General features: G+C 35.9%; 1 protein-coding gene across 1 annotated transcript in view; it reads left to right on the top strand.

Moving 5' to 3' along the window:
• Nucleotides 1–14726, top strand: part of GBE1 (1,4-alpha-glucan branching enzyme 1) — a 171150-nt gene extending 156424 nt beyond the window's left edge. Inside the window, exon 16 of the mRNA XM_067299853.1 lies at nt 12739–14726. Coding sequence (XP_067155954.1) covers nt 12739–12795 — 57 coding nt within the window. The 3' untranslated portion in view covers nt 12796–14726. The remainder of the gene's footprint in view (nt 1–12738) is intronic.
• The last annotated feature ends 727 nt before the right edge of the window (nt 14727–15453 follow it).

Here is a 15453-nt window from a genome sequence, read left to right as displayed (position 1 = left end):
TTTGTGATTAAAGCTCTGTAGAAACTGATATTTTTTTAAATCATTTGCTTAAATCCACAAACATGAATTAGAGCAAATCATTCATTTGCTGACAGACTTTTTTCCTCCTCAGCTTACAGAAAAACTTTGCAAAGCAGAACAGACTTTCTCTATTCCCATTAATAATTTCAAGAGTTTCCAGTCCTAAACTTGTATAACTAATGGATAAAGGCTTTCCCACAAATCACTTCAGATAAAGTGGGAGGCATATCCTTGCATGCAATTTCTGTTAGCTGAGATGGTGACTAATAAAAACTATCTTTCATCATTACTCTTGAAATCATAATCATTTATCACAGTTAACAATTTATAAATCTGTCACTTTCCCATTTTTATGTGTACATGTTATTAAAAAAAAGTGTGTGTGCATGTGTGTGTATATATTTATAAACGTATGTGTATCTGCATATTAACTTCTACTAATGTTCATGAGCTCAACAGAAACTAAGCTTCATAAAGGCTGTGAGTGATTTTCCTCTCTTCTAGGGAAGTAAACAATATGGATTAAAACAAAGTTCACTGGAAAAGTTCTGAGAAAGCTTATATTGCTGACTAGACTTCCATATCTAAAACATACACATGTATAGGTGAGGGCACGAGTGAGGTGTGTGTATGTGCATATGCATATACACACTTGTAAATAAGCTACATTTATAATGTAATAGAATACAAACACAGAGTATGTGCACTGGTCTGTGTGTGCCATAGGTCTCCTATGCCAGAGTGGAGAAATCAAATTCTAGGGTCATGTCTTAAAACTTCTGCCGAGAGCTGTGCTCCAGAGACCTATTGTAATTTGCAAGCTCTTTGTCTCTCACATGCACCCCCACTCTCTGCCTATTTCATTGTATTCAGGGTAGTGGCATTTATTTTGTTGGCTTGTTTTAAAACTGCCTTGTTACATGAAAAATATCTTTCGCTTTTATTATTGTTTGTGTAAAAAGATCCTGGGAACATTTTTTAAAAGTATATGCGACAATGCCCTCATATTGTAGGTAAGTGTTTATACTCATCTGCACACAAAGAAACTAAGGCTCCAGGAGAGTTCATTCTTGAAGGTTGTATAGCAGGTTAATGCTTCCAGAATTCTTGCTTCATGTGTCCAATTCAAATACCTTGTCTTAGTGATTGAAGAGCATCTGCCACTAACTTAATAATTTTTGCAAGCTAATTAACTGTAATTTGGAATGTGTATTTCGCATTTGGACTCTTAGATGAGGAGTGCAAGTCATTCAAGACAGAAAAAAAGTGACAAAATATGAAGATGCAATTTGCTAGGAGCATGTGGAAGATGAGGCATGTGACAAGTAAGCAAAGCAGCAAGTGTACTTTTGCAGCATAAGCTGTGGCATGGCAATGGCACTTCTGGATCAGAAAGAAACCCAACAGCATGGGTCACTTTTTTTTTTTTTATATATCCTTCAGCAATCCAATTCACAGAGCAGCTTCAGTCAACACCCCAGAAGATGCCACAAGCACCACATAGAGGTAAAATGCCAGTAAAAGGACACCAAGTAAAAGTAATTGGGAAAAGTTCTGGAAAACCAGATCAAACTCAACAAGATAGAACTCCAAGTGAGAAAGAACAAAAGTTACAGTAAACTCCTTCAGTTGCTGTTTTACGATAAAACTAGCATAAATAGTAATTTAGATCCCAACTTTTAGTCAGTCTAGCCATGCTTGGGAGTTGCTCTAGAATTAGTTGAGGTTTATAAAATCCAAGTAGATGTCTTCCTCTCCAGGTTCTTTTAAAAGATCTATGGCTTCACCCCAGTCAACTCACAGCATTGGTTTTTTTTCTGTTTTTTTTTCCCCCCATCATTATCTTATTCTCCATAGATAATGCATGAGACTTTAGTTTCTCATTTCAAAAAGTTTAGTTCCCCTTCACCACAAAACTTGAGAAAACTTATTAAGAAATTTTTTTATTGATTGCATAAGGTTTTGTGTGAAGGTGTTAGCAAATGTTGTCAGCAAAAAATGCCCAGAGGTCTATGGCAGAATGAAATCACATGCAATAATAATTCTGCTGCTCAAGTGAAACTTAAATAATGTAAAAAATGCATTGTAAAAATAGAAGATTAAATATGACATGATTTATTCGAAAAACATCACCTAATAAGAAACATTCAAAGTGACGTTGCAGAATGAGAAGAAGGAAAATATGAAATACCTGGAGCAAAGAAAACTGGATGGAGGGTAAGCTTTGTAAGCACCATTAGCCACTTCACTGTAAAATTTTGCTGATGAACAGATGATACAGGTTCTGTTCAGTAATGCTTTAAAGGGTCAGACTTCAAAATCATCAGACATCTTGACAATTCTATAGAAAAATCCACAAAAAATGTCCATCATAATTAGACTGATCTAAATAATAATCTAATTTTTCCATTTCACCGCTTGCTCTATTCTGGATTTTTAACCCATATATAAATGAACATAACTTACCACATAATCAAACTTTATAAAATCAAAATGTTAACCTTTTTGTCACTGTAAAAACGGACTCTTACCACAGCTTTATTTCTGCTTATCCCCTCCGCAGTGTTCTCCTAATAGTCTTTTCTGAGGAATTTTTGTTAATTTGTGTGCTTTTGGAATGCTTGTGTAAACTGTTAGTTTTTCCTGTTTCTTTTCTAGTTAGAAATTAAATGCCACAGACACATTTCAGCTTCTGTCAGATACCCTAGTACCCCTTTATGTACAAAGTCATTTATTGATATCTTATTTGGTCATTGTAGTTGGACGTTTTGGGGGGAGGGGGGAAGAAAACTTCTTTTCTTTTAATTACCCGCATCATTCCTAATTTTTTCTCCTTTTTTAAGGCTTCTGACTTGACTGAATTTTACTGTAAAATGTAATTAAAAATCAGTCTGCATCTTAGTTCTGGTGTGGTACAAAAATATTAAAATGACCAAGTGTTCATATGAAAACAGTAGTTTTGATGCTTTGTGCACCAGTTCTACATCAAAAGTGTCAAATGTCATTATAATCATAGACAGAAACATAGATTTGTAACTATAATTAGATATGTAGATAGATACAACTTACTGACACTTTTCTCCACAGTACTGTTTGTTCTATATATTCCAAGTAAGAAGCAGGCTAAATGGAATATTGCAGAGCATGATATATCATTGGCAAATTAGTATGCAGATTATTGAGACATGTAATACATCTTTTTTTTTCTTTAGTTGTTTCAAATTAGTTTAAAAAAATAAGTAGGTGTTGGATTTCCCTCCCCCTAGATGCTGGTCTTTTTCTGGTTCTTTACTTTTGGCCTGCACTGACAATGCCCTCACACCAAATGAAACTGAAATTATATAGTTTATTTTAAGAATATCTTTATTGCTGGGTTGTTTTTTTTTAACCTTAATATATGATATTCAGTGTCAAAGTGCAACTTCCTGCTTCCTTGAGTCTATTGACAGATTAAAATATTTCCACAGACTGAAATGATCTAAAAGCTTTTAGTGACCCTTAGGTTTGAAAATACTCATTTGAATAACTTCCATGATCAGGATTTTTGTATTGAATTTTAAGGATCTGATGTAGTCTTTAACTGTTTTTCCCCCTAATGTGCACAGACATGAAGATTATATGGAAGAATGTTTGTTGTTAGAAAACTAACTGTTTTAACTAAGGAAATGGGATAAGTTTTTAATACCATCAAGATCTTTTGTTATTTTTACCTCCTGTGGTTTAAGATTTATAAATTCGCTTCTTCATATTCATTGATTGTTTCAGTGCTCAAAGCAAGCTAGCAAGTGGAATGCTTCCAAAGGTTTTTTTGTTAGCCATTTTCTTTCCTCCTATCTTATTTCTTAACCCACTTTTTTTTGTGTTAGGGTTTTTTTTGTTGTTGTTGTAGTTAAGTACTTTTTCTTAACCTGCAGAAAAGGGGTGTAGGAGATGACAGAAGAGAAATGTTGAGATACAGTGCAGTTTTTGGAGTACTTTTGCAGAAATGAAGCAAAACAATCTAAGAAATGGTTTTCTGCATATTCATGTCTTACAGCTGTAAAATGAAAAACAAAGTGGAGGCAGAACTTCATGTTATTTTAAGCATACCTTCTTTGTCATATGCGGTATCTAACAAAATGAAATCCAAAATGTCTGAGGTTTTTACATAACAAATTATAGGCAGAAAGGGAAAGGATCATGTATCTTATTCATTGATGGCTAATTATATTCTCAAAATAGTGTCAGTGTCTGACAATTAGTAGTGATGCAGAGTCATGAGATTGTTTAAAGCCCTCACTTTAATTAAAAGTTTAAGAAAATGTTGGCACAGACTCTTCTGACATTGCCTTCTGCACCTACCAGCTGCAATTTGCACTGTCAAATATTTTTCTGCAGTGCCTGATCTAGCTCTGAGTTCCAGTAATTCTTCCATCTGTTGCAAAATGACCTTGAAATGATTTTTAGGCCTTGATTTTTTCCAACCCTGCAAGTGGGATGAAGGGTGGTTCATTGCAGCTCCAGCTGATTTCAGTTGATGCTTGCACCTGGCACTGAATCTAGTTCTGACAGATCTGAAAATAACAATTTTCAGCTGCAGAACTTCTTGCTTGTACAGTTTTTTTTATACGTATTTGGAGAATGCTGCATATTGTGGTCTTCCAAAATATCTAAGGTGAGTTTCCTGCTTATAACTATTGTTGTTCACAAGCACTTTGTATATTTGGTTAAAGACACAAAACTACTCATAAATGTTTAGTTTTATTTTAAAGAGAAATTCTTATTAGCTTTTCTAATCTCTTGTTTCTGGAAATTAGCTGGATGTTTACAGTGGAGAAGTGTAAGAAATAAGTATTTGTATGACTAGGAAGCGTAGATATGTGTTCCTGGCAAATAGTAGTAGTACTTGTTGCTTTACACTATTTGTGAGATAGCCCATGTGAATGGAGCATGGTCTTGATGGGACACCATGTATGTAAGTGGAACAGAGATTGACTGTAAAAACGTTTTATCTGTGTGTTAAAGTGGATATACTGCGTTAGTGCCACAAGCCTTGATCTATGTGGGATATGCTTTGCTTTAGACTGAAACTGCCTCATAGTTTAAATGGACAAGCCATATGAAAAGGTTAAAGAGGAGGTAACAAAAAACATGTTTTGTATCTGTTTGACTTATAATCAACATTTCTACCCCCCATTGTCTTCTGTTAGCCCATCTGCCTTGTGAATTCAACTTGCAAATATTTCACTTTTTCTGATGAATACTCCACTGGGAATACAAAGAATCTCAACAATAGCTTGTTGACTAAACCTTTGAAAATTAACTTTGTCAAAAACTTTATTCACAACTGAGTTAGCCTGACTCTGTCATAGATTGGATGTTCTCCCTTCCCCATCTTCCACTCCCTCCATTGTGAAGTCCTTATGAGTGTTGCTATATATGTGTCTTTATTGGTGTCCTCATGGTTTCCTAAAATAACAGAGTTTTTGTGTGACATCTTGGAGAAAATGGGGCAATTGGTGTAGGTAGCAAAGGGCTAATTTGTTGAGGTATCTAAAATCCTGAGTAACGTGGTCTGATCTCATCACTGACACTGTTTTGAGCAGGAGGATCTCCTGAAGCCCTTTTCAACATGAATTATCATATAATCCTAAGAACTGTAGGGGAGGAAAGAGCCTGGAAGGGCCTTTCAAGTGAATGCAGGAGACTTGGAAAAGAAGAGAGATTCAGTGGATAATACTACTGAATGATAGTCAAGAAGTTGGTGAGCTATAAAACAAAGTATAGAATACTAGAGAGAATAGGGTTTTCATTTCTGTCCATGTTCATCAAGTGAAGCTGATGAAATGGTGAGGGAGAACGGGGATAAAACTTCTGATCAGAAAGAAGCCGGTTAGAAGAGCAGAGATCAATAGAAGTGAAGGCAGTAACTGAAACAATATAATTCAGAGACAGTACATGAAAGGAAATGGAGGACAAGAATGATGATGTCTTTTACTGATAAATACCTAGCTTTTCTATGATGTTTTTAATCAGGGCATCTCTACATACTTTACGTGAAATTATGTTTTTATTTTTATTTTTTTGAAATGGGTAATTAGGGCACAAGGAGGTAAGCAATTTAGAAAGGGTTTCCAGGAGGCCTGTCTCAGTGTCTGGGTCTCCTGACTTTCAATGAGTTGATCTCAGTGATGCACTTTGGGTAAGAAAACCTGGGAAAAGGAGATTAAAGTTTTGAGTGTTGTGACCAATATCATCAAGAATAATACAGGATACATAATAAGAGAGGAAAAAAGTGTTGCTGCTAAACTATTTGTACTGAACTAACTAACCTGGAAAATCATCAATTGTTTTACTCTTTTTGTCCTCTTTCTTACGTTTTTGTAGTATAAATATCTAAATGGAGGTTAAGGGATAAAAAAGTTTAATATAATATCACTTTTACATTACATTGTGCCTGTGATTTTGCTCTTTTTCCTATAACATCCCTTGAAGACAAGTCAGTTATTGCTTAAGTGGCTTTTATTTCTATAATTTTAACTGAAACGCAACATTCACCTATAATATCCAATAACCTGTTTGTTCTATGTAACAAATTACAAGAACGTATATGCTCAACAAAACAATAAGAATAAGGAACTTTTTGATTAACTAAACTACAAAAAAAGAACAAATAAAGGATCAAGGACAAGCAACAAAGGGACACTAAAAAAGCAATGCTTAGGCAGTTAGGAACAAAATCAGGAAGGCTGTAAAATGCAAGTCCCTTGACAAATGGAGGAGTCAGGCTAGTGATGGGCACTATGGAGAAAGTGGAAATATTCAATGCTTTTTTTTTTATATATATATATACATATATACATATATATATATATATGTATATATATATATATCTTGGACTCTGAAGGCAAAGACTGCTCCTACACTCTTATGTGTGCCAGCATGCTCCAGAAAGGAGAGGAGCAGTGGCAGAACAATAGGTTAGAGATACCTTAAAGAGCCTGGCTGCTTTCAAATTCGTGGGGCCAGATGGGATCTGTTCAGGGGCTTTGAAAGATTTCAGTGATATGATTGCAAGACTGATGTCTATCATCTGTGAAAAATCATAGTGACCAGAAAGCTAGCATTATGTTCATCTGTGTGGGGTCTTTTTTTTTTTTTTTTCTGGGGGGGGGGGTTGTTTTTTAAAGGTGGGGTGGGGGGTGGAGGCAAGGGATCTATAGGCCAGTCAACCTCCCCTCAGTCACTGAAGAGATCAAGGATCACATCCTCTTGGAATCCATATCTAAGCAGGTGAGGTATAAGAAGGTTAGTCAGAAAAAGCCAACCCAGATTTAGCAAAGGCAAATCATGCCTGGTCAGACCAATTGCCTTCTGTGATGAAATGACTGGCTGTGTGCATGAGGTTACTACGTTGACTGTAGTAAGACTTTCGGCTTTGTCTCCTACAGCACTCTCATCTGGGAGCTGAGGAAATATGGGCTGGATAAACTAAGTGTTAGGTGACTGGGCAGCTGTTTGGGTAATCAAAGGCTCCATGTGTTGCTGCTGGGTCTGATACTGTTCAGTGTCTTCAGCAGTGACTGGAATGATGAGACACAATGTACCCGGAGCAGACTGTAGATGTCACTGAATTGGCGGGGGGGTTGATGTATTGAATGGTAGAAAGAGGCATCCTGATAAATTTGAAGCCATGTTGAATGGAATGGAGTTTGTATAGAGTCACAGACCTATTATAAAATGTCAGAATTATCTTCATTAGTGCATTTCAGTGTGTTGGAATTATCTTTAAAAATGTTTATTATAACGTGGACCTAAATATTTTAAAGACTTAAAAGATCCATAATGCTTTACCTAGAAAATGAAAAAAGAACTATGGTTACCTTTTTCAGTATTTAAAGAAGACAGAACTGAGTAATGCAATAGAAGCATTCATGCTTCTGTGTCTGAGGGGTGTTAGCCTTTATTATATACTTTTGTACATTTATTTTTATAATGCTGAACACTGCATGTGTTTTAATATGAATCAAAGTAATGGATTAAAATATAAAAAAGCAGAGTTCTTGATTCAGATAGAGACTTCGATTAAAATAGATTTATTGTCACTAATTAAGGCATGTTTTTATCTGCTTTAGTTAGGAATTATCTATCTTTCTGTGTATTTGAAAATGACTGCACTCAAATATACAATAAGATGCTTTCTTTCAACTTACCCCATCAGTAGTGGATTCCTGACATTTTGCCACTGAGTGGCATTGCTAATGCTACAATTTTTTTAAGCTGAGAACAGAATGCCACATTCTATGACACATTATCAAATTGTCTGAAGCAAGGATTCAACAACTGGTAAGACTGTATAAAATTACCAATGAAGAAATAGTCTAGAGGCAGATCAAGAGAGTATAAGTCTGTAAATTTTTCCAGACTGCATTCTTTTATTTTTTTTCCTAAATTTACGTCTCTTACTATTCTTAACTTAGTTTTTGTATTATTTAAACTTAAACAGTTCTACAAAGTTGGAATGTAAGGTTCAAGAACTTTTTTTTTTTTAAGTTACTAATTTGTCAGAAAGGGGATCCACCTATATCTAGGAATGATAGACTCACTTGATAATATACTTAATGTTCTTATTTTACCATCCTACATCACTGAGTGCCTTTCAAAACACAACTAACATTTGTTACGCAATTTTATCTCCCACTTCCTGTCTTCAAAGAAGAGTCTTACAAGGGTTTTTAAATAATTTATGCCTGCTGTGTTAAAGAAAGCCAAAGCTAGAGACACATATCCATCTGTTGGACTCACCCAACACCCCCAAAAGCACAAACAATTTGTTTCACAAACCATATTCTGACAAAGGCAAACAATGTAGCTTGTAGTTGGATTAACATGTAGTAAAGCTGCACATGCATTATATGCTTTGTCCCCTGTCCTTAGACTTGCTCTTAAGAATGTGCGTCTTCATTACAAATGGGTTTTCCTCTGCAGAGAGTTTGTTTTCGCAAGGCAGTTGTTCTTCCAGGAACTTCAGAAAATCTGTGAAGGACTTTGTAAACTATTGAATAATCTGAAGGCATGAACTCATTAATTGGTAGAAGTTAGTATGTAGAAGGGAAGACATAGTGTTTTCATGTTAACCTGTTATAATAGCTGCATTCTCTACTAAGATTGTATTTCCTAAAAGATAATAATTGTATGCTCAAGGGTGTTGCATTACAGTTGTATGTGCAGAAGGCATATCGTACTGAGACCCAATAATCAGCTGCCTAGGGGTGATGGAGTCATGTGGCCAAATAGAGAAGTAAGAAAGGATACAGTTTGTGGAAATTCCTAGATGAGATCTAGGTGTCAACAGGCATTTAGAAATGCTTGTGAACTGAGTATTGAACTTATTCCTCAGCCAAATGCATGTTAGCTCAAGAACAATACTGGTTAGTCTGTCCAACCTGAAACACAAGTAGAGGAACAGTCCATACAGGTACATTCTGAGTTGCATCTCCCTGAAAGTTCATCACTTGATACTGCAGGTCTAGTACAATAATTTTAGTGCACCCTAAGAAGGCAGGTATTTCTCCAGTAGCACTTTATGGTATTGGCATATTTCCAATATCTTTCACTTTCCAGCTTTCAGAATGCATGGAAAGGATGTGAAAGGCCTAGTGCTAGTTCCTCTTATTTTCTGTGACTTAGTGCTTCACTAGTCATAGCAGGCCAAATTTAATCTAAGAATTTTTAAAGGTTTCTTTAAAATTTGGCTTTTGCTTTCCTTTCTGTACTTGGCTGGAGCACAGGTTACTCGGTACACTGCTACTGCCGGTCTTCTGAAGGAGTTCAGCAATTGCAACAGGCATGATAGCCCTCAAGTGGGGCAGAGGAGGGGGGTATAGGGTGTGAGTATGTGGGCTCTATGGCTAGGAGGAAGTCAGAAAAACAGAAAATCAATAGAAAGGAACTGGGATCTGTCATTACAAAAGTGGTAGTTCAAGTGAGAGGTGGTGAAGGAAAAAGAATACTACATTCTCAGCAAGTTTGCAGATGATACAAAACTGGGAGGAGTGGCTGATACACCAGATGGTACAAAGGGAAGTGCAAAATAACCATGCATTAGTACAGGCTGGGGGCTGACCAGCTGGAGAGCAGCTTTGCAGAGAAGGTCCTAGGGGTCCTGGTGAACAACAAGGTGAACATGGGCACCCTCATGGGAATGAAGACCCAACAGTATCCTGAGCTGCATTAGGCAGAGCATTGAGAGATGATCCTTCCCTTCTCCTCATCACTGGTGAGGCCACATCTGGAGTGCTGGGTCCAGTGCTGGGCTCCCCAGTACAAAACAGACATGGATTTACTGGAGCAACTCCAGTGAAGAGCCACAGAGATGACTGAGGGGCTGAAGCATCTCTCATATGAGGAGAGGCTGCGAGAGCTGGGACTGTTCAGCCTGGAGAAGAGAAAACTATGGGGGGATCTTATCAATGTGTATAAATATGAGATAGGAGGATGTAAAGAAGATAGAATACTGGAGTGTAAAATCTGAGGAGCACTGGGATTAGAGGTGTCAGAATAGGAGGAAGTGGAGGTGAGAAAGCAGAAGGCTAAGAACTGCTGGGTCCTGGACAGATAATTTTCCAGATTTCATCTCAGTCCAGGAAACACCAGTAGCCTCTTTGGTCACTTTTTCACTCCCATCTCCCTCTCCCAAATGATCTATATTCTGGCTGCTTAAAACAGACAAACAAACAAAAAAACCCAGCACATACACAGTAGTATTTCAGACTTTTTGAAAAACAAGTCCTATTGAATTTATAATAAGAGGTGTCTTTTACTTTATTTGCATACTATTTTTCCTTGTAAGTACATTGTTACAGCAGTGGAATGAATATTTAATTTACAGTGGTAGGTATTCATTATTCATGCCCTAATTTTTTTTGTTTCATCTTACAGTTTTATTTAAGTCTTAAAGGTGGTTATACTGCCTAATGATATCAATTGATAAGATTAGGAGATAATGTCATATTTGGCTCTTCTAAGGTTTATTAAAAAGACCACCAAATCAGTAAGCATTAAAACTCATATTCAATTTGCCCAGCCGAGAAAAAGAAATGCCTAAAATAATAAACTAGCAGTTATTGGGCCTTACATGTCTTCATGACAAACAGAAAACATAGTTTTAATCAGTTTAAATATAATATTTCACACAAATTCTGAAATAGTGCTAAAAATCAATTCTGAAATTCTCACCAGCAATGAACTGGTAGAGTGCTTTCAAACTGCTCCCAGATTCTCAGGTGGTGTAAATTGACTTTAAAGGAACTAGGCTAATTTGTTACTCCTAAGATTTGACTTACTATTGACCATAATCTAATTATTATATCTTATATTTGATTTTGTTGTTATAACTATAGTAGTAGGTACTCTTTCTTAGAAAAATTATTCCTATTTCCTTCTCTTCCCTTTTCAACTTCGTCATATAAATCCAGAACACTGAATTTTTCAATTCACAATTTTGAAATCTCTCATTTATCTAGACATTCTGAGTCAGTTGTCTTGATTAAGTATTTCCTCCGCTGCAGAAATTTGTAGCAGCTATTTATCACTGAAACCTTGGGGGAAATCATTATATTTGCTGCCTTTCAAAAAGCATTGGACATGCCTCAGTCTGGTTCAATGAAGATCAGCTGTTCTTTCCTTTTTCTCCTTTTCCTAAAGCTCTTTGCTCTATTGCTTTATTCTGTTCTGCAAACTCTGAAGGCCTTTCATGCCATCAGGCTATAGTTTGCAAATAACGTAGTTGAAATTGCAGAATATTAGACATTCTAAAGGGATGGTGGATAGTCTAAAAGAAGATGTTGTCAAAATGAAGCCAATAATCTTCAATCTTGTGTTACCTTTTATAATTGCATTTTTATTGACTTGTTCAGAAAACATGTTCTTACACTTGACAATTGATGGAGTACCAAATACCAAGGTAATTGGTAGGTAGTACATATCAGTCTTGTTTTCAGATTGTGACTTTATTTTGCTCGGAAGGAATGTCATGTAAAATATATTGTCACAAGCTTTTTTGTGATCTATGAGAAGTCTTTTGATTATATGTGTATCTTTTTCATGGTGATTAGGTTAAAAGAGTAAAGAAAATGCAATAATTTAGTGGTTAATTTGAATCTATATCTGTATTTGAGAGTGAATTTATTGCTTAGATACTGAAACTTTATAGATGTCAAGAGTGGGAAGAATGCATTGCTGTGTCTTATTGCTGGTATTTACCTGTATGAAATAACATCATGAACCTTGGGGCAACTTTAATTCACAGCAGAAGAGTGTTCAAATGTTGTTGGAAAAGTTTGTCATTTATTGTATAGTCTATTGACTAAATGTCCTCGAGGTTTTTTTTAATTGGACATTGTAAATCATATGAGGCCCTCTAGTGGTATCCTCTTTAAAATATATCACCATATGAGAGAGAGAGAGAGAGAAAAGAGGAAAGACTGCAATTAAGTTAAGTTGTCTGTTAAGCTTGTAACTTTTGGATCATCTTGTATAACTCAAGTGCTGGGGACTGAGCAGTCAATAATCACACTTTAAATGTGATTAATATCAACGACACGTTGCACAAATGATAAATTTAAAGAGCTAAGATATTCTGTGTGTGTGTGTTTCTCATGCTCTTATTTAGAAATTGTATCTGGTGAGGTTCATGGTTCTTCTCAGCTATTCTTGTTCTTGTCATCTTTTTACTAGGTGTACATTCCCAGCAGAGTGGCTATTGTGCTTCAGAATATGGATATCCTAAACTGAATATATGGATATTCTTCACTGAAGAAGCAAGTCATAGAAGAAGTGCTGATATACTGTATCAGTGCAAAGTATAACAAAACTTGCTCTAAGGAAGCTTTCTGAAACTAAATATAGTAGTATTAGATGTTTAAAATATAGGATTAATATTCACATATAATTGCAGAGCTCTCAAGTTGCTAGAACCTATTTGAGGAAACTTTATGAAAGAGGTAGAAAGAAAAATATAATTTTGTAGCTCTGAGATTGCAAAATTACACTTAAGACATTGCAGAGCAGCTAGCATTCTCAAATTGTTGTTTACAGAGCTTTATCAGGAATGGTCCTGCTCTCTGTTTCTTGTAAGCCTCTATCATTTTGATGAAGAAATCAAACGTTCATTATATATCAATGCTTCTTATTAAAAGTAAGTAGTTTGTGTAAATAAAACAGAAGTTCTTGGCTAAAAGGAAACCTTAAAGGTTTGTGGGACCTCATTTTGGGCTCCTCTTCTTCAGTGCAGTCCAACATGTAATTAAAAATGTTTATCCAAATGGATGAGAAGATTCTTTGAGAGTATTGTACTCTGCTATTTTTTTTTTATTAGAAATTCACAAAAATGATTAACAGCCAAATGGGCAGGCTGAGTGACTCTGACCTGCTGATGCTATTGTGTACTGCTTATTTGCTGCTGGTCAAATCATTTAGTTTGTGGACCTCACCTGCTGCAGCTGAAAAAGAAAGGCACTTGACTATTTTCTGTAGACCCCTAAGATGCTCAGTAAGAAGCATTTTCTTACTACAGTGATACCATGCTAGGAGATATTCTTAAAGTTTATTTTTTCCCTTTTATTTCAATAATGTCGAGACCTTGTAATACTGATTTCACCATTTTCAGAAGCTGCTATTCAGCTTGGAACATGATGTTCTTGTACTTTTATAACTTTTGAAACATCGCTTATCATGAAGAAGTAGTCTCAAAATACAGTAATGAAACTAAGTTTTTCTGTTTTGTTTTGTTTTTTGCTAAGTTCAAGGTGGTTAATTATTGGAGTGCTGCTAAGACTGTTCAAGTGAGTTCTTTAATAAAGCTAGGATGTTTTTTGTAAAGAGTAAGATTCTGTATATTTGAAAATGTATTACAGAGTATTCTATAGAGTTCATACCAAATTAAAAAGAAATGCTTTGTTTTTGCTCCACATATTTTAAAGCATATTTGAATTGGTTCTAAAATGAATGATTCTTGTGTTTTGTACGAGTCTGAGTTTTCTAACTTTAAAATAGCCAAAGAGGAAGATGTCCGTGACCATTTCTAAGTCATACTTTTACCGAGTTTCTTCTGTGGGCCACTGTGTAGATTACTGAATACTTGTGTCAACACTGAAAATCTTTTCACAGTTCTTGGAAGGATTACTTGTACTTTAATACGGTTTACTTTTAAGCAAAATAGAAAGTATGATGGGATAATATAGCATTGAAAGCAGTCTTTTGGGAGACTTCACACTGAAAGGACTTTATGAACATCCCCAGTCTGAATTCTGTATTGGAGCAGAGCGCTATAACATTGTTTAGTATCATGGTTCATTTGCCCCTGTACCACTTTGATCATTGTTTGGTAGTGGGCTGAGAAAAGCATTCCCATACACTGAGACTTTAAAAGAAATACACTGAACTGTTTTAACAACTGGAACTGATTATCATTTTTGTCAAATGATATTTTCTTTGTAGTGAAATAAAAAGCAACATAATTATATGCTATATTTACATTATATTGATCTGCTAATGTTTTGTAGATTTTTTTTTTACTGGCAACAGTTCCAGGTTTGAAAATGTAATGCAAGGCAATTGCACTTGTCAGGCTTTTTTGCAAGGGAAGGAACAAATGTGTGATGTGAAGTATAAACTGTATAAAATTACATGCAAATAAACTCTGAGGAGGATAAAACATAAATGCATATGTGGTTTCATTGCTTGTACTGTAAAAGTATTGTCCAGTAGTCTTAACACTGGAGAATATTGGCACGTCTCAAAATCAGGAATTTGTCTTGGTCAGAAACAGTCTAGTGAAAATGGCAGAATATTTCTCCGGTGTAGATACTTCTCTTATGTAGTGAATAGATTAAGCACACTACATGAAGATTGGTAAAACAAATGTGAAAATGTAGGAAACATAATAATTAAGGCTTTTTCAGAGTCCGTGTGTATGTTGTAGCAGTGGATGTGCTCCTGCCTATCTTGCAAGGCTGGAAAGTTTTCCTTCGCAATATCCATGGAAGGCCAGTTTCTACCTCCTATTCAGTGATGGCATATAAAGGGGAATACAGCTACTGCTGTTCCAGCTCCTGTCTCGTGTCACATTCAGTTTGCAAGACTTAAACCAAGAGTCCCTCCTCGCTGTTGTGCCACCTACAAGGCTCGAACCCCCGTAGTCCGACTCTATTAAAGGTGCTTGCACTGTGTCAGAGTCTGTGTTCCCACAGCCTGTCACCACTACCAGTTTAAGCCTTGACCAGCACATGAGATCCGGAGCTTTTTTGCTTGGGTGCACTTGAAATCAGCACTCATCAGTTCAATTTCATAACTTATCTCTGGCCCAAGAGTAGATTATGAAGTGGTCCATGAGGATGGGCCCCTGGGCACAAAGCTCTCTGTAGAGATTTAGACATTATGGAAGAACTCCCC

The sequence above is a fragment of the Apteryx mantelli genome, chromosome 1, assembly GCF_036417845.1.
Source record: "Apteryx mantelli isolate bAptMan1 chromosome 1, bAptMan1.hap1, whole genome shotgun sequence".
NCBI lineage: Eukaryota > Metazoa > Chordata > Aves > Apterygiformes > Apterygidae > Apteryx > Apteryx mantelli.
Note: the sequence above shows the minus strand (reverse complement) of the source record. Positions and strands in the feature narration are given on the sequence as shown.